Here is a 20211-nt window from a genome sequence, read left to right on the forward strand (position 1 = left end):
GGTGATATACAGCCATAGCACACTGCTACTCGTGTGATATTGCTCATATATATACATTTATGTCGCCGAACTGTTGTATAAATGCAATATCACACTCGTATCAGTGCAGTATGGCTGTATATCATCACTGGTGAAACACTAAGGCACTCGGCCTGCGGCCTCAAGCCAACACCCACCTCCTACCATAGTTTGCACTGTGATAAATCCCAGTTTGCACAATGATAGGAAGCAGAAAAAACTCATACAAAACAGTTATTTTAAATTGAACAAATATTTCACAGTGTTACTGTTTTAATGTACTTTTGATCAAATAAATGCAGAATTGGTCAATATGCCAGACATAAAGGTTGGACAAATAACCTAAAGCATTATTATTATTATTATTTTTATTATTATTTTTTTGTGGATTATGTGACTGCCTAGCCTGACTTTCTTTTAAAAGAAAGCGATTGCGAATGGATTTAGAGGAAATGACATTCCTCTTTTATCAATGGCCTCAGCTGCAGTCACACAAACACATCATCTACTCTCTCCCAGTCTCCGCAGGGCCAATCTGATAAACGTCCCTTTGACATTAACACTCTTTGATCTTCATCTTTTTCTTCCCAGATGCTTTGTGACATATTCTGCCATGTATGGCCATGGTCAAGATCTCTGAACACTGGTGCTGTGACGACGTGCAGCTCCTTTAATGCACACCGGCGGAAGACTTCAGATGAATGAGCAGCAATTCTGCAGGTATGAACAGAGAAGTGCACCGTGTACTCACAAGTGTTTTCCTCTGCGCAATCAAAATGAACATAAGCAAGGAAATGCCCACATTATTTAATACTCATAAAGGTCACTAGATTAAACGGGTCTTGCTATGTGACTCACACAGCATTATTACAGTTCTTGATTTATTTCTGTTAGGACATGAATGAAGTTTATGATGACTTGGTGGTTTAAGGAATGAATCTGATGCTTGTTAGCATGATTCAGTGTGAAAGCTTGTGAGTCATTAAAAATTGTTTGTTTGTGGTGGAACTAGGGATGCTAATTTAGGGTAATTTTGCCAACTGACAACTTGTTAACCGAATATTAACGGTTAACTGGTCTGATTAATATGAAATTATTATTTAACAAAAAAATATAGATATTGATGTGTCTATTTTGTGTCTGACACATTACATATTGCATTTTAAAATACTGATTTATTTTAACATGTGAACAGCATGCAGATCATTATAACATAACATCTTCACACATCCTTCCTGAATCCTTTTAAGAACTGCCATATGCTGTGTTTATCCAATCATATGTTTTTTGTCTTCTGTCAAATTAAAAAAAGCAGGCTACCTCAAATTGATCGCTCAGAAAATATGCATTTAATTCATACTCCACTCTTATTCTTATATCATTTTAATAGATGTGATTAAAGATTATGTCTTGAGCATCTGATTTTAACTTAAAGCTTGTGTGCTTTTATTTCCTTTCTCACTCACGGTTCATGTGCACGCCCTGCATGTGATAAAGTATGTTGACTTTGCTCATACAGTATGTTGACTTTTTGTTAAGTATATATTACTATAACATATAACAGTTCTATTGTTTACATACGATATTGCATTTATTTACATCCATATTTTATAAGCTATAAAGTGAACGCTTCAGTTTGGAGCAGAGTTATCATTAAACAAAAATCATACATCTTCAGATTTGTTTGATTCGTAGCTAAGGCTGTTTTAAAATCTGATATTTTATAATAATTATTAGAAACTATAAAGTAATTTTCCAAATGAAAAAAAAAAGGTTAGTTTGTTGGTTGTACACTAAATTATCAATAGCCTATTTGTTGAGTTTATGATGCAGCTCCAGGACAGTTCAGGCAATCAGCATCAGCGCTGGTTTAGCATCAACTCGTCTGTGTCAAACTGTGTTCAGGAATATTGTTCTTTCATTTTGCTTCTTTAGCAAAATATGTCTGTAGGCACTTGTGGTTGCACGTGTTACTGTCCCGGGAGTTAACAAATATTTGTTACACATTTAGACACACATTAAACACGCTTTTACATCCCAAAAATGTGAGGCGCACCAGCCTACTCTGTGCAAATGTTGCTGTTGATGTTTTTATAATTGTAATGTTTAATAATATTGTGATATTCAAGATTTGTAAAGTAATACAGCTCTGGATAACTTGAAACAGCGACCACAAGTCTCTCCTCTATCTTAAAAAGTCTTTGTAGTTTTCTTAACAAAACAAACACTGGTGTCACCTCAACAGAACCATCGATGTGCATCGATGGATTTGCTCTTTAGTGTTTGGACTCTCAGTAGTGACTATTAAACCACACTGAACTGAGCTAAACTGAACTGAACTTAAACTCTGAAAACTGAACTACTCAGTTTCACTTTACTATGTGAAGCTGCTTTGACACAAGCTAAATTGTAAAAGTGCTTTACAAATAAAGGTAAATTGAATTGAATTCATACCATTAATCAGTTACACGCCCTTTCGGTTTACGGTTAATCGGTTATTTGGAGCATCCCTACATAAAGCACAGAGAACACAATGCCAAATAAATAATTTGTTTCTTTTTTGCACTGCCTGGTCTTTACTTCACACTGCCTGACATTTTGTTTAAAGATCGCAACTTTATTGGTTATTTACAATATTGTAATGGAAGATGTAGTGTGAATCAGATCATATTTGTTTTTGTCACAAATTAGGGTGAAGGGAATATGTGAGGACTCCAGAATGCAAGAAATGAGATTTATTTATCTTTGACAAAACAAACCAAACAAATAGAAAGTACCCCATAGGGGAAAAACATCACTAAACTGGGCTGGCGAGGCAGGACTGGACACAAAGCAGGATAACTTCAAACACACCAAATGTAAGACAATATACTCGCACAGGACAGCAGACAAGAGGGAGCTATAAAGGAGAATACTTAAAAAAAAACAGGTGAACAGAATAAAGTATATTGGATAAAAAGGAGGGTGGGAATAGACATTAGACAGAAGAGCATATGGTACAAAGACAACACAAGCCATGTGCTCACATAAAACAGGACTAGAACGCGCAACCAATGAAAGAGCTCAATAACTGAGTGTTCACACATGACTGAGTGTAAACACAGGCCACATGCAAGAAACAATGGTAACTCAAACAGAACTCAAGACATGATGTACATGATAAATAAAACACTTACCGTGCACTCACACAGGCAGTCAGTCTAGTTAATTTCGGTTTCAGTTGGCGCTGGGATCGGAACATGCATGCGCCAACTGAAACCGAAATCAACTAGACTGAAGCTCTGAGAATAAAACTGCATGCCGTGAATGAAACGAACACAAAGATGAGAGCGCGCATCCAGAGCCTGCCTAGACCTCACACCTCTGCAACACGCAGCTCGAGCACAGCCAAGATCACACTCATACAAAGACAGACAGAGACAGAAGATATGATTATGAAAAAAGTCAAGCAAAGCACAATATACAAGACAAGACAGGACTAGGGACTGGACTCTGCCATCAAAAAAAGAATTAACTAAGTGGCAATGTACTGAGTTTCAATCAACAACACATTTTAGATGTAATTTAAACTACAATTATTTTTTTCCGTAAGTTTTAAAACATACGTTTCACAGGAAAACTCTTTAGCATTTCATGTATAGTTGAATGATGTTGTTTTTTTACTTATTGAAATTTACTTGAACCTAACCTAACATTTTGTTATTTAGTTATTTTGTTAATAAAAATTTACTTCTGAAAAAAAATTCTGCTGTTTATTTAAGCTTTCTATTTGCATGCATCTCAAGGATATTAAATATCCTTCAATATTTCAATGAAACTATTAAACATTTATCATAATAAGAAATGTTTTTTTACTTCATGTTTTTACTTCAAACTCACCTCAATACTATAGTCGAGTGTTTGAAATAAATCATGCAAGATGATTCCATAGTCAAGGGTTTATTAGTTACGCTGAATCAATAAAGGCAGTGAAATTTTCTGTTTATTCAGCAACCACTATCACCTAGGAGATTTTCTGGTTGTCTTCACATGTATATGAACAGGTTTGTGGATTTCAGTGAGTGCTTTCTGGCCTTCAGAGATGATTTACTACAAATCACACAATGCTTCCCATGAGAAGATTATTATGACAATTGCAGCTTTGCACAATTATGTATTAGATTTCAATTTGATTAATCGCCCAGAGGTGCGTTTCCAAAAAACATCGTTATCCAACTACGGTCACAGGTTCTGTCATTACAAACATAGTTAGTTGAATTAGTGTTTTCCAAATCCACCGTTCCAATGAACATTCGCAAACTTGTACATTTGCAACTACACCTCTAGAGCTGTAGTTAGAAACATAGTTCCTGGCTGTATTCTATTTGTCATTATCCTCCATATGCCCTATTCTTTTAGAACATTACAACATTTAAATGGAAAGATTAAATAAACTGTAAATCTTACAGCCATCTTGCGTATATCTTGCGTATAATAATAATATTTAACATTTAGCCTACTATAAATTAAAACCGTTAACGTGCTGATTTATATATGAGATTAGAATGTGTGTTCGCTTTTTGTAAGTGGTTTTATGTTTTAGAATAGAATATGGAATATTCTCAATAATATCTTTAAAGAAAACGGGTTTTCACAAGTTTTTTCTCTAAAACTAATATTGGATCTTTTTAAAAATGCATATGCATGTAAAATAATCCTTTGTGCAAAAAAAATTGAGGGATTTTTTCTAAAGAAGTTGCTTCTCCACCCTGTTTGGAGCGAAATTATGGACGATTTAAGTTATAACTAACTTGGTTCAATCAATGGATCTACAACAGATAACTGCAGTTTTGGGCAACCCAGGCTCATTCTGAAAACGTAGTCCCATGGACGTTTCTGGAGATTGCGAAATACGTCCTTGGAAGTACATATTTTTGCAGTTTTTGTTTTTGCGAGTCAGCGAGAGGCCGCTGTGTATGCTTTTTCGCATCTCAAATGTCTCTCGCGAGTGCCGTTCGCACGCACTCTGTTCTCACGTAAACCCACCAGAGGCCGCTGTCAATCAACTGAATGATTGACTGGGCGACTTTTTTATTTACTTCCCTCAACCCAACCGATGGTTTACAAAAGAAAAACCCTCATCTGATTTTTACTACATTTTCGGATTTTACCACATTCTCACCCTGTTGTTCACTTGTTTTTTTTTTTTTTGTTTTTTGTTTTTTTGGATTCTGTTTTGTTTTACCTGATTTCTGGAACTGCTATTCCCGGCCTCGAACCCGGTCGTCATCGTGGTCAACTCCTCTCTGCATCTCAATTCCGGCGACGTACACAATGAGCTAACTGGACAAACTGGTTGCAGCAGGTAAGCCCTCCATATGGAGGTAAGCGGTCAGCTGGCAAGCGACAAAAGGAACAGCGTCATACCGCCCCGTAGCGTTCGCTTAAAAAAATTAAATGCAGCCATATGTACCTCCGGCTACATAATTTGCAGCCTCCAGAAATGTCTGCGGGACTACATTTTCAGAATGAGCCTGTGTTGGTTTTGGGAAACACTCATCACCATATCGTTTTCCAAATGATGCATCATACTAAAATGGTATAGCCACGAGTTATGTCGTTGTTTGGGAAATGCACTCCAGACCTACTTCTGACATTAGAAATGTAATTATAATATATAATAATTGTGCATTACACTGTACCAAACCATCAACTCAATGCTAATTCTTACAAGCCTAAATTGCAGTGTAAACACAGCATATGTTTCCTTTCTGACTGATTCTTCCTGTATTACTTACTCCTAGGCATGGATTCAAACCACACCGGGCCCAGCAAAAACAACGGAGACGTGGTTCTTCTCTCACTCACGCTTTCATTCCTGGCCATACTGACAACAGCCATGAACTGCCTGGTCATCACAGCCATCATTGTCACACGCAAACTCCACCATCCCTCAAACTACCTGATCTGCTCACTAGCCGTCACCGACCTCTTGGTTGCCATTTTAGTCATGCCCTTCAGCATCATCTACATCGCAAAAGACACGTGGCTCATTGGTGAAGCATTGTGTAAATTCTGGCTAAGTGTGGATATAACCTGCTGCACGTGCTCCATTTTACACTTGGCGGCCATCGCCGTGGACCGCTACCGGGCTATAACAGATGCTGTGGAGTATTCCAGAAAAAGGACATCTTTGCGGGCTGCCATTATGATTAGCGTAGTTTGGCTTCTCGCTATAGTCATCTCACTTCCACCAATACTTTTGAGAAATGGAGAGGAAAATGAATGTATTATTGTACATACAAACATTGCATCCATGCTTTACTCCACATTCGGAGCTTTTTATATCCCGCTTATACTCATTCTCATTCTCTATTACAAGATCTACCGAGCAGCGAAGACTCTTTATCACAGGAGAAGAACAAGTTGCCTAAATAAGTCAGAGATGAATGGACACATGCTTCCCAAATGCAGCGATAGGGAGCCAACAACGCCAGACACTCTGAGTCCACCGGAGAAATCAATGTCTGAACCGTCCACCGAAGGCGACAGAGTTCGCATTACTGCAAGAAGCCCAAAGTCTCGCAGGGAAAGGTCTCTCAGGAGACATCGCATCTCGAATATTCGTGAAAAGAAAGCTGCAACCACTCTTGGACTCATTATTGGAGCGTTTGTCGTCTGCTGGCTGCCGTTCTTCATCCACGAGGTGATTTACAATATCTGTACAGTATCCTGCAGTCGTTCTGTTGCTGTTACTAACTTTCTGACTTGGTTGGGGTATTTGAACTCTCTCATTAACCCGCTGATTTACACCATTTTTAATGAGGATTTCAAAAGGGCTTTTCAGAAGATAATCAAGTGCAAGAATTATCTTTAAATCCTGTTGAGGGGTCTTTGATGATGTGAATGGAAATTATTACACTCAAAAAATGGAAAAAAGTTCAAAGTTTAATCTTTTCTGTTGGCAAAATAGTTCAATTAAAAGAAAGAAGTGATGGATGAAGTGATGAAATGATGGAGTTTTCAAAATCTTTTTTTTTTTTTACTTTTAATGAGAAAGTTAAAACAAGTTAAAAATTAGTCAAATGATTGAAATGGAAATGGAATAAAATGGATTAAGTATTTTATAAGTCCACGTATGGATAAAAGGGGTGATCCACAGTATATTTTTAAGGCTTGGTTGTGTTAAAAAAAATCACATTATTTTTTCATATATCTTATTTTGATTATCTACTAGCTTATTTTGATAATCTACTAGCACATGCTTTGCCGAATCTAGCACTGAATTGGGAGAGATTCTGGAAGCTGTCCTTTGTCAAATGCTAGCTATAGCTTTTTTATAATTTTCTGGAACATAATAAGAATTAAACTGTAAGCACTTCTCTCTTTGTGTCGTGTCCTTTGGAAGCCTAAATACAGAAATAGAAGAAATTCTGTGGAAATAGCAGGATGGCATTTTAACTTTCTCTGCTATAACATTACAGTGCCTCTAGCCTTGCCCTTTCACTGCGTGGGGTGTATCCGTTTGGTGAATGCACGTAACCTGAAGTGTTTGTGATCTCACTAATCTGGATGTATTTTTTGTAGTCCCCAAACTTTGTTTGCTGTATGTTTTGCTAAGCTAACTCTGTAAAAGCCAATGACTGCATTTACATGGACATCAGTAATCAAGTTATTTGCCTTAATCTAATTAAGGCAATAATAAGATTTAGGCATTTACATGAGTTGCTTTTTGAATGTTCTTTCATAATCCCATTTTACATGTTATAGCATATAATTTGATTAATGTTATCACGTTACCACACTATATGTATTTCCTGCGGAGTGTTATGTAATTTTAACTGCAGTTTGGCGCTTTGACTTTCAATCTGGAACATTTCATGCATGCCCCCCATGACAAACAAGATATTGGATGCAACAATGAACTGCTGGAAGAGTGTCGTTTTAATGGAATTTCATACCGCACCATTCACCATGCAGGTGTCTGCGGTCTGTCCTGACTCAGTAGGTGCAAAGACTATCAAACAGCCATGTCGCAAAACGCGTCTAAAAGTCCTACATGATGGTATTAATTCGATTAAGGTGTTTACATTAAAATCAGCATACTCCACACCGCTTAATTAGATTTCTCTTTAGTTCGATAATGACCTTAATCGGATTAAATTAATAAAAACTTGCTGTTTACATGGTAGACTCTTAATCAGAGCATTGTCCTAATTGCATTAAAACTGAATTATTGGTGTCCATGTAAACATACTTAAGGTCTCCCTTTGCATGAAACTTTGAGCATTTTACATTCAGAGATGCTGTTTATGCACACAGCTGCATTACACATCAACTAAATTTTAAAATACGATATCGTAGTGGACCACCCCTTTAATGCTTGTTTATACCACGGATGATAAAAATAAAGATATAGTTTTACAAATATTTGTAAATGTGAGAGAAACCATCACATGTCCAAACCACATTTACATTTACACAATATATAAGAACAACATCATTGGAATTACTTGCAGATTTTTTTCCAGCTGATAAACAGATAAAATTGACAGCCAACACGGAAAAAAAGTATTCATTGGATTTACAGTGGATTTAGCTTCCTTGTTGGAGCAACCGACTCCCATTCAGAGAGTCAACGGTTCGATCCCAGCTTGGAGCAGGTTGGGTGGTGTAGGGCCGGTGGGATTACATTTGCATTTTTTTTTTCTTTGAAAATAATATAAAATTAATATTATTATCATATTTATATATATGATTATAAAATAAAACATTACCTCGCTCTAATAAACAAAAAACGATTCTTTTTTTTTTTTTTTATTTTGAGCGTAATATGAAACCCCTGCAAAGAAAATGGCATCTGACTGAAAACGTCTTATATTTAGGTAGAAATCTGTATATGCAACTAGACTTGCTAGAGCTCAATATATTTTTGTGGCTTTTAACATCATAGATTGTAAACAAACTTTAAAGCTGTTAAGTGGAAATGATGTTATTTTTCATAAGATAATTCATAATTAAGTTTACAGCCTGTTGATATGAATATTCAACCATGAATATGTGAAGTATAGGGAAATGGGTGAAGTTTAGAAAATAAATATAATGTGTAATATATTGTATGTAGATGGACATACTGCACTTGCATACAATTAGAATTGTTTTACCAGTGAATTATTGTTTAACTGAATGTTTCCCATGATGTGTGTGTGTGTGCGTGCATGTGTGTGCGTGCATGCGTGCGTGCGTGCGTGCATGTGTGTCATTTCACTGGTAATGAATTGTTTATTATTAGAAACGTTATGAGTTTGGGGTAGATTTGTTAGGCAAATATGTTGTGTATTTGTTTATTTTTTGTTTGTTTAATAATGTTGCTGTATGTTTTATCTGAGACTTCTTATTGTTTGCTGTAAAGTTACAGTGAAACCAAAGATGTGACAGAGAGAATATTTTCACTGATCTGATAAGGGTCCATAATGTACTTAATATTTGTACCGTTACTCATTATGTACTTCTTTTCATGTTAATAAATGTTTTGCATAATACACCAGATACGTTGATTGTACAGATTTTTTTAGATAATGGCAACTTTTTGTACTCTGATTTTACTTGTGTTTAATTAAATATCAATATATTTGTCTCTTTTACTTCTATACACACAAACACATGCAGTTTGCAAAGCGTTGTATGACGTTTACTGCAATTATTGTATATGTATTAAGTGAAATATTCTGAATAAGCAACACTAGCTTGTATGCCATACTAACTGAATCATTTTCATTCATTCATTGATTTTCCTTCAGCTTAGTTCCTTATTTTACAGGATTGCCACAGTGGAATGAACCGCCAACTATTCTAGCATATGTTTTACGAAGTGTATGCCCTTCCAGCTGCAAACCAGTACTATGAAACACCAACACACACTCACACACACACACACACACACACACACACACACACACATATTATGTTTACTAGATTCACTTATACCACATGTCTTTGGGCTGTGGGGGAAACTGGAGCACCCAGAGGAAACTCACACCAACACAGGAAGAACATGCAAACGAATCGCCAACTGGCCCAGCTGGAACTCGAACCAGGGAACTTCTTGATGTGAGGAGACAGTGCTAACCACTGAGCCACCGTGTCAGCCATTTTAGGGAATCATTTTGTTTAGACTTTCATTTCTGCTGACAGGTTTATTAAAATGATTCAGTGTTTCTTTAAATCATCCTTCAAAAGTCTCCCAGAAGCCTTCACGCCCCATTTGACAGCATCATTTACATCCTGACTATGTTTGTGCTTGTTAAACAACATTTGGTTTTGTTGTTTGTTTGATTTTAATAATTCACAAATGGGATTAAAGTTGTAAATAAATGTTTTGCTTCATAACACCCCGGCATGTGTAAAGAGTCAAGTGTATTTATTACTGTTAAGTTACAGCTCATACATTGCTCAACCATGTTGTGCAGTTTTGTGTGAAAGCACATGCAGTTTTCATGTGTTTCTTTAAATGCAAATGAGATCTGTGTTCCCATAAGACATGGAACTTCTGGCATGGAATTTTAAAAGGTTTAATCGTGATATTAAAAATCAGGGATTTTTTTTTTTTGGTCTGATGCCTGTTTCACACCGCAAGCGTCAGCGGCGCGTGAGCAGAGCGTGAGCAGCGCGTATGTCGAGCAGTAGCAGCACGCAGGCGTTTGCCTTTCACACCAGCTGCGTCTGCAGCGCGCAGCTCTTCGGCAGCTGCTGCAGAGATCAACCTATCTGTCTATTCTATCTAGTTATCCATGTCTCTCTATATACAAATACACTTTTTAAACTTTTCATCTGCACCAAAGCCCCTCCTATGCTGTTTCTTTAACCTGCAAATGTTTATTTTATAGATCAAATAGTACTGTATGCTTCTCAAGCTAACTTATATGAGAAGTGTCTACAGTCAGAAGACAATCGCCTGTGATATCATGTCATTTTTTTGATTATCAAGTTGCTGTAGACCTAGTTATAATCATATTTAAACAATATAGTTATAATGATATTTATACATGATCAAACTAGTATTACTTTCTCCGCTTCAGTGATGTCCAGCGGCAGAATAACAGCTCGTTAATTCATGCTCGTGCAGATGATGAGACGGACAAAAGTAACCAATACATGCCATTCTTTTACTTATTTTCGTGTTGTCAGATTCACAGTGCAAACAGCTCCCGGTAGGAATAATTCGAGTGAACAGAAAACAAAGCCGATTAAAACGTTCTTGCTCTGCTCAGCTGCACAGAACACAGCGAGCTCACATAATCCAGCATGCTTGTCGCACTACACTACCCACAATACACTTCGCTATGGACTACAAATCCCGTAAATATTCCATTTCCCCTTTCCTACAACACTAGTGTGCAACTTAAGCAAAACTGATAGTAAAATAGTTTTATATTTGGTTTTGTAGTTCGGGCCTAAATAAATATTTGTTGCCGTTTTTAATCGTTTTAAGTTCATTTGAATGACTATATATAAACCATTTGACATTATTAACGCATTTATTGGGTAAAATTGCTAGTTTTTACTGTCATTCAATGTGTTTTGGTCATTATCAAAGCACTGTCACTTTAATTGAGCGTGAGCAGCGCGTCAAAAATAGACCCAGCGCCGAAACTATCTCTGCACTGCTGCTTCGGCGACGCTCACGCCTCGCTCTGACGCGCTGCAGCTGCGTGCGGTATGAAAGCTCTCATCTGTTAACATGGACGCCGAAAACACACGCGCTGCTCACGCGCCGCTGACGCTTGCGGTGTGAAACAGGCGTAAGTCATGAAATACCAGGGATATTTCCAACCCAGGCTTATTCTGAAAACATGGTCCCGCGGACGTTTCTGGAGACCATGATGTGAACGCGAGGCGGTGTGACGCTGCTCCTCTTCACCACACGCATACAACCAACCTCTTTTCTCCAAATTTATTCACAACCAATTCATTTGATATGCTATTATATTTATTCATTTAGCAACTCCACCATGCAACTACACTCGCTGACTTCATCTGTTTTGTCATAACGGTACAATGGAGAGTGTGTCAAATATGTAAACCTCTGCAACTCATGGCTGTGCGTTATTAACTGTGATGGTTGGGTTAAGGGTTGTGGAAGGTGTAGACGTTAATAACTGTGATGTTTAGGTTTAGGGTTAAGGAAGGTGTAGATGTTTATAACTGTGATGGTTGGGTTAAGGATTGGGGTAGGTGTAGATGTTAATAACTGTCATGTTTAGCTTTAGGTTTGGGGAAGGTGCAGACATTAATAACTATGATGGTTGGGTCTGGGGTTGTAGAAGGTGTAGACATTAACAACTGTGATGTTTAGGTTTCGGGTTGAGGTAGGTGTACACATTAATAATCGTGATAGTTGGGTTTAGGCTTAGGGTAGGTGTAGACATTAATAACTGTGATGGTTGGGTATAGGGCTAGGAAAGGTGTATACATTAATAATGTGATGGTTGGTTTTAGGTGTGGAGTAGGAATAGACGTTAATAACTGATGTAAAGCACCATCTTGTTGACAACAGAGTTTTGACATGTGGGTCTCCATAGCTTTAAGTTATGCCTCTAACATACTACAAGTTATACTTCTTCATGTTACGCTCCTGTCTTGCAGTCCACAGATTGACCCTACTCAAGCTACTGGGCAGACTGGTAACATCGGTAAAGCCATCCATACAAAGGTAAGCAGTCATCAGTAGCATGAAAAAGAACAGAAGTTGTCTGCAGCGTCATACCGCCTTATAGTGTTCATTTAAAAAAAAAAAACGCTGCCAGATGTAGCCCTAAAGCCACCTTTCCACTGCACATGACATTTGGACACGATGGTCAGAATAGGTGGCAGTCACACAGAATTTTTTGTTCTGACATGCACCATGGGAGAGAAGCTGTTCTCACAGTGTCTGAAATAAAGTGCAAAAAGCAAGAGCCAGTGTTCTGTGCGTTCACCATAATTGAATTAATAAATGAATTCTAGAAACTCATAGACCACTAAAAAATATTGGAGACAAAACAAAATATTTATAAATGTTTTTTTTTTTTGTTTTTTTTTTTTTTAAGACTTTTACTGATTTAAAAATAACCAAATAAATTACTATTTCTCATCTCGCGCAAATGGACCTTCTTGAACAACACTGGAATACATCACATCTGATCGGCTGGTCACTTAGGTCTAGTCGCAGGACTTCAAATATTTAAACTGATCCACAGCTCAATTCAGATCTAAATTTTCCACATACGGAGATGATTCAAACTCCATGGAGCTTCCGAACTACTCTCCATTGGGTACTTATTTACAATGAGTCTGTGTTGGCTGTTTTGCTGTGAAAATATACATAAAAACTTTGGTTGCAGGGCTGTGCCTGGTCAGTACTTGGATGGGAGACCAAATGGGTAAGCCGGAAATGGTGTTAGTGAGACCAACAGGTGGCGCTCAACCTGTGGCCTGTGTGGGTCCTAACACCCCAGTATATTGATGGGGATTATATTCTGTTCAGTGAGTACGGTCTTTGGATGAGATATTAAACCAAGGTCCTGACTCTCCGTGGATATTAAAAATCCCAAAATGTCTCTCGAAACAAAGAGTCTGGGTTTAACCGTGTCATCCTTTCCAAGTTTGCCCACTGTCCTCTGTCTCTCATGGCCTCCTAACCATCCCCATATCATAATTGGCTTTATTACTCTGTCTCCTCTCCACCAATCAGCTGGTGTGTGGTGTGTGGTCTGGTGCAATAGAGTGGAGGAACTATGACGTCAATTTGTATGCAAAAAACCGGAAGCGAGTTAGCATTTTAGCAGTTCCGGTTCGCTCATCCCAAAGTCAATGGGTTTTATGAATGGGGTTTCAGTAAAATCACTTAAATAAGGTCCGTGGCAAACACAAACTCAAGATACTTTCACATTTTGTTCTACAACATAAAAAACATCAGTTACATCACACTCTTGATTTTTAAAAACCGGTTATGCGTCTTTAAAAAGACGGTTGCTATCAAGTTTAAAAATGGGACTACAGGCGGTGTCGGAGACATTATATGTCATCGAGCTGAGCTGGTCTGGAGCGCAGCTCGCTTGCGTCGGGCATTTGGATTTGTCTGTGATTTAAGTATTTTAATGAATAGTATTTTATAGTTTGTAGTGTTTTTCTAATTGGGAATTTATATTGTGTGTAGATAATGCCTTCACTTGTAAAGACTGTCAAGACAGATTAATTTGTAGATCATTTATTTTCAATTAAATGGTATTATGAAGAAACTGCTCACCAGGGCTCCCTGTCTCTCTCCTGCTCTCAGTAATGCAAACATGTGAATAAATGTGTAAAACTACATGCATGTTAACTGTAATTTTAACATCATCAAGTGATTTTTCTGAACACATTTAACTCTGTCATAACTGCAATATTTACACTCCATAAAATGTATACTATATGTGACTGTATGGGCTGCTTTTCGCTGTAATTCATGACATGAAAACAATATTGGATGTTGTTCTGTGTCCATGATGGAACTTTTGGCATTTAAAAGACTTGTTCCTCACGCCTAATTTCTGTCGTTTGTTAAGGTAAGCAGGCTGTGTGTTTGCGAGCAATACACTTATTTAAATATGTCTTGTGATAATACTATGTAGGCACATTTATACATACAGTCTTAAAACTTTTACAACAACCGTAAAACAAAACAGATGGGATTTCCCACGTAAAAACGATCCAAAATGTACGTAGGTCTATGTGTTTTGCGTATTTATTTGTTTATAATATATAGTGTGGATTATAATATAATAAACCAAGAGAGAGTAAATCTTTGTTATAAAGCATATTTCTAATTATATGCTTGATAAGTTGTCTGTAGCAGGGTGGTGCTGATGTCACAGGCGAGCGCCCTGAAGTTAGTGTAGTCTGTTTATAGCCTAATGTTAGCTTTTCAATTCTTGCGTTTGCATTTAAGATCCAAAAGTGCTCAAAGTTGTATTTTTGTGTGAGGATTATCCGGCTGGACAAACTGTGTAAGTGTAATGAACTGTGTTTGAAAACTTATTATTAAGCTATTAAAGCTATTATTAAGCTTATTATTTGCAATCTTCGAAATGCCTATAGGAAAATCCTATAGTGATTTTATCAAGGGAACCAGTTTTATGCTAGCAGCTGATTAGCCTAAAAGGTGCCGTCATAGTTCCTCCACTCTATATGGCTGCCGTCACGTCACGGGGGTGACACACACAACTGGAGGTAAGATCCAATATGCAGGTTTATTCAGCGTCAGGCAAGCAATGGTCAAAAAAGGTGCAAACGGGTATATGTGGACAATCCAGAATCGTAGTCGGAAACAGGCAATAGGTCGTAAGGCAGGCGACTAAACAGGAGAACAAGGGTAAACTAGGCTAGGGTCTAAACACAGAGAAACAAGATGTTGTAATGTCTCACAGGATAAACAAGACTGGATGGTTGAATGAGTGGCTTATGAAGGGTGTGTAATCAGTCTCTCATGGTCCTCAGGTGATGCGAGTGTAATCAGTCTAGATGAGTGAGCAAGCGTGAGTGTGACCGGAGAGCATGTATGAATGTGTAGTCCAGGGGAAGGCGGAAGTGTAGTCCATGGTTATAGTGGGAACCAGGGATCTCTGGGGAGCGATCGCTGGTTATCGTAACAGCTGCACACTAGTGGTGGATGAGGAGATTCCCTTCAGAAAAGGGAATATTCCTTATATAAATGTAAGGAATTACGTTTACACTGTACTGTGCATATGATAGCTTGAGGTGTCACATATTGGATGAGAGCATTCCATACGCTAACAGATTGTTGATTAACATAAACAATGCAGACGGCATGACAGAAATTTGGACAGTGTCCGGGTTGGCCAAAATTGAAAGCAAAAAAATGCCAACCTCCTCTAAAATTCTGGAAAGGCTGCAAAACACAACAGCTGCTGGTATTCTAATAATTTTAGGTCATAAAAAAAATGCCAATGCACAGTGCTCAGGATGTGTAACACATTGATACTTCAAATGTCTTAATTAGTATTGCAAAGATAATAAGGGATTTGGAACGACATGGGGGGGGGGGGGGTAATTAATAAAACTATTTACATTTTTGGGGGAACTATCCACTAAAGGGGAACCCTGTGAGCTGCGGAGCCTCTCAACTCAAATCATCAATGTTTTTACATTTCTCGGATGGATTTCACACTCACATGACACTGCAATTCTTCATCATCATCATTAAAGTTCATTACATCCGTGTTTGATTTAAAACCAGCTACAATAATTTCCTCCCGAGCTTCAGTTTACACCAGAAGCTCTCCCTTCTCTGTACTTTGCACCATCCATTTTCCCTGTATTTTAACAAGATGTCCAGTTCCAGCTGATGAAAAGCAGCCCCGCAGCGTGATACTGCCACTGCCATACTTCACAATGAACTATGTGCTTTTTGAGGTGTAGGAAGTGTCAGATTTGCACATCTGACTTTGTATTCGGGATTAACAAGCTCTATCTCAGTCACATCAGACCGCACTGTCTTCTCCCGCGCTGCTGCGAGGTCACCATTAATGTTTGTTCCACACGCTTCCCTCAGAGTAATGGCTAGTTTTTTGTGTGTGTGCCACCCTCCCTTATAGACCAGTGTTATTCAAAGCTCTTAATGTGGTCAGACTGTTTTGATGTTGTGTTCTTCCTCATAACTCCATAGAATAATACTGCCCACTGGGATATGAAGACATTTGAATATTGTTATTATGTCTGAAATACAACAATTTTGTCTGACAGCTTTCTTAAGAATGCTTGTAGTTTACCCGAATAACAAGCCTCTTTATCTGTGTGGTTTTAACTCTGAAACATGGTCGTTTGTTTAATTATTCAGAGGAGAGGCGAGCGTAAGGCAGCTGTGTCCTCATTAGGGCCATTTATTTATTATTTCCTTCAAGGGATCATGTGGAGAGGCTGTAATACTGGAGTTGAATATTTTATCAACACTTATTTTTTTTGTTTTAAGAAAAGATGTTTTCCAGTGAAACATCACTTTACAATCATTTGGGTTTCAGAGTTTATAAAAAACATAATAGAAGTACTAAAGAGGATGCAAGCATTTTTTGTGAGCTTAAAAGTTCTAAAATACGTCCAAACAAGGCTAAAACAAGGCTGAATTTCGACTGTGAAAATCCAATAGATGTATAAGAATAGCCCACAACTAGGCTAGTTACCAAATACACAAAAAAGTATGACTATGCATAGGAAGTCTGTATAATCTGTGTTTTAGCCAAGATGTATACGTTTAGACATCTATTACACGCCTAACAAACAGTATAGAGCTGGTCCAGGGAACCATGGCCTGGACAAAATCCGCATTGTTCCTCCTGGATCCTAGGTTCAATCATCAGCAGGATCCTGTTCTCCAAGTACCCTGGCATAGTCTTTTTCAGGGAGGCTGAAAAGTGTGATCTCCTATAGTTGGCACACACCCTCTGGTTCCCCTTCTTAAAAATGAGAACCACCCCAGTTGCCCAGTTTGGAGGTGCTGTCTCCAACCTCCAAGCTATATATTAATAAAACATGTCAGCCAAGACAGTCCCAAAATATCCAGAGACCTGTGATACATAGGGTGTATATCATCCACCCCTGCTGCTTTGCCACTATGGAGCTTGAACACTACCTCAGTGACCTCAGCTTGGGCGATGGGGACTGGTTGGGCGTATGCCCATGAAACCCCAAGCACCCTGGTGTAAAGCTGTAGAGTGTAGAGCTGGTCCAAAGTATCATGGCCAGGATGAAATCCTAGATCTGAGCTTCAACCACCACCCGAATCCTCCTCTCCTCTCTATGCCAGTACCCTGGCATAGACTTTTCCAAGAAGGCTAAAGAGTGTGATCCCTCTAAAGCTGGAACACACCCTCTGGTTCCCCTTCTTAATAATAGGAACTACCACCCTAGTTATCTAGTCCAGAGGTATTGTCCCCGACCCCCATGCAATAATGTAGAGACATGTCAGCCAAGACAGCTGCACACTTTCAAAAGTCCCAAGATACATTGGGTGTATCACAGGATCTCATTCACCCCCGCTGCTTTGCCACAACAGCTTGGGTGATGGGTGAGTCTGAGGGTGCAGATTGTGATGTGGCTGGGATGAGAATCAGCTCCACCAAGTGGTAGGCCAGTAGGAAAAGTCTTGGAGGAAAGTCTTGGGGTTTTATTCATGAGTGAGGGAAGGATGAAACATAAGATTGATCACATGAGATCGGTGCAGTGACAGAAGTAATGTAGATGGCGTACCGGTCCAGTGTGGTAAAGAAAGAGCTGAGCTGAAAGGCAAAGCTCTCAATTTACCGGTCAGTCTACGTTCCTACTCTCACCTATGATCATGAGCTTTGGGTCATGACCGAAAGGACAACATCTCGGATACAAGCGGCCAGAGAAAATGAGTTTCCTTTACAGGATGGCAGGGCACACACTTATGGCTCGTTTCCACTGACTGGTACAGTACGGTACGGTTCAGGTCGGTACTGGTCACCTTTATCAGGCTAGCACTACTAAGGGTACCCTTTTGGTGGGCGTGGTGTATGACAGAAAGTTTCAGTCGCATCATTCTCGCTCAAGGAAACTTCTACAATAAAGCTATGCATGTCATTCACATACCATATGAAAAGCACTTCTCACAAAACAGATGCTTTACACACATAAACTTGTGTAAAAATGTTTATTACTAACTTTTCTATGAACAGGATTTGATTATAACTGCAGATCAATGACAGTGCAAAAAAAACCTACTGTATCGTCTGTAATTGTATTAAATAAATAAATAAATTAACATATATGAACACATACAGCCCCATACAGTCTCCGATAGGTTACAACTACAGAAAAACTACACACAGCATACATTTCGTCCTTAATTAGGTTCAAAACAACACAAAATATTGCCTACAGTCAGTGAAAACCTCTTATCTGTGTCTGTAATCTTCAGTAGCACATGTAGCCTCTGTTAGAGAGTAATTCCATCATTCTGAGTTCATATTATTCCAAAAGGTGATAATAAAAATTAAAACAAGGCAGTTTGTTCACGTTTGCTGAAGAAATAATGTGCTCCTTTTCCAGCTTCTCCTTTTTTTGTGCTTCACACTCGCGTTTGTCAGTGTCTTTTGACAGTGGAAACAGCCATAAAAGCGTACTAAACAAAACCGTATTGTACCACTCAGTGGAAAAGGGGCTTTATAGATTGTGTGAGGAGCTCTGTCACCTGGGAGAAGCTTGAAGTAGACTTGCTGCTCCTCTACAACGAGAGAAGCCAGCTGAGGTGGCTTGGGCATCTGTTTCAGATGCCTTAATTAATTAATTAATTCAATTAGAATTATTTTTTTCTTTTTTAATCTATTCAGCCAATCTCCGGATCTGGCAAGGGTACTTTTAGCTTAGCATAAATCATAGAATTGGATTAGCATCTCACTTTAAAATAACCAAAGATTTTTTTGTAAATTTCCTTTTTAAAGCTTTACTATTCTGCTGTTATATTCTGTACCAAGACTGGCTGGCAATGAGAAGTTGCTATCAATATGGCTTGTTATGGCTATATAGTTAGCCTCTTTTCATAAGATGGTGAGGACGTGTTTATCGGTCATAACTTAAGCATCTTAATTCTTTGAAAGTTTTTCTTCATACTTGTTTGAAATGAATTCACATTTATAAGACTATACTTTGTATTACATCACTTTTGCATTAAATTACAAAAAAAATAACTACAGCTTATGCAAGATGTTTCTCATGCAGTGTCTATGAATGGAGCAGTATGAATGCTGTTTTGTGTTTAACAGAAATTCATACAATTTTAGAATCAATTTAGAGTGTGAGTATAATGAGAGCTGTTTCAAATACATACTTTTTTGTTCATCATTGAAACAAATGAAGATCATTTTTAACCACGAGGTGGATTTCTGTCCCTCCATTATGAAGCTGTTCACACAAACTACAATTCATAAATATGAATCTTGAATATGTGTAAATCACAAAGTTTAAAGTCTCCTGAGGAGACATGATCTTTTGCCATTTTATTGTAGAGAGATTTAAAGCCCTGTTAAGCTCTTTTTACAAGATGTACTAAAGTCTTGGGTGTCCTCAGAATGTGTCTAGGAAGTTTCAACTTAAAATATCATGAAAACCTGCTGTTTTTGTGTCTCTTTAGAGTTTTAATGTAACATTGGTGTTGGTGTC

The 20211-nt window shown here is 38.1% G+C and overlaps 1 protein-coding gene across 1 annotated transcript in view; it reads left to right on the forward strand.

Moving 5' to 3' along the window:
- htr1fa (5-hydroxytryptamine (serotonin) receptor 1Fa) overlaps positions 1–8400 on the forward strand; it is a 58993-nt gene extending 50593 nt beyond the window's left edge. The window contains exons 2-3 of the mRNA XM_021478888.2: positions 610–738; positions 5802–8400. Of these exons, the coding sequence (XP_021334563.1) occupies positions 720–738; positions 5802–6874 (1092 nt within the window). The 5' untranslated portion in view covers positions 610–719 and the 3' untranslated portion in view covers positions 6875–8400. The remainder of the gene's footprint in view (positions 1–609; positions 739–5801) is intronic.
- Positions 8401–20211: the final 11811 nt, after the last annotated feature.

This window comes from Danio rerio, chromosome 9, assembly GCF_049306965.1.
Source record: "Danio rerio strain Tuebingen ecotype United States chromosome 9, GRCz12tu, whole genome shotgun sequence".
In the NCBI taxonomy this organism is placed as follows: domain Eukaryota; kingdom Metazoa; phylum Chordata; class Actinopteri; order Cypriniformes; family Danionidae; genus Danio; species Danio rerio.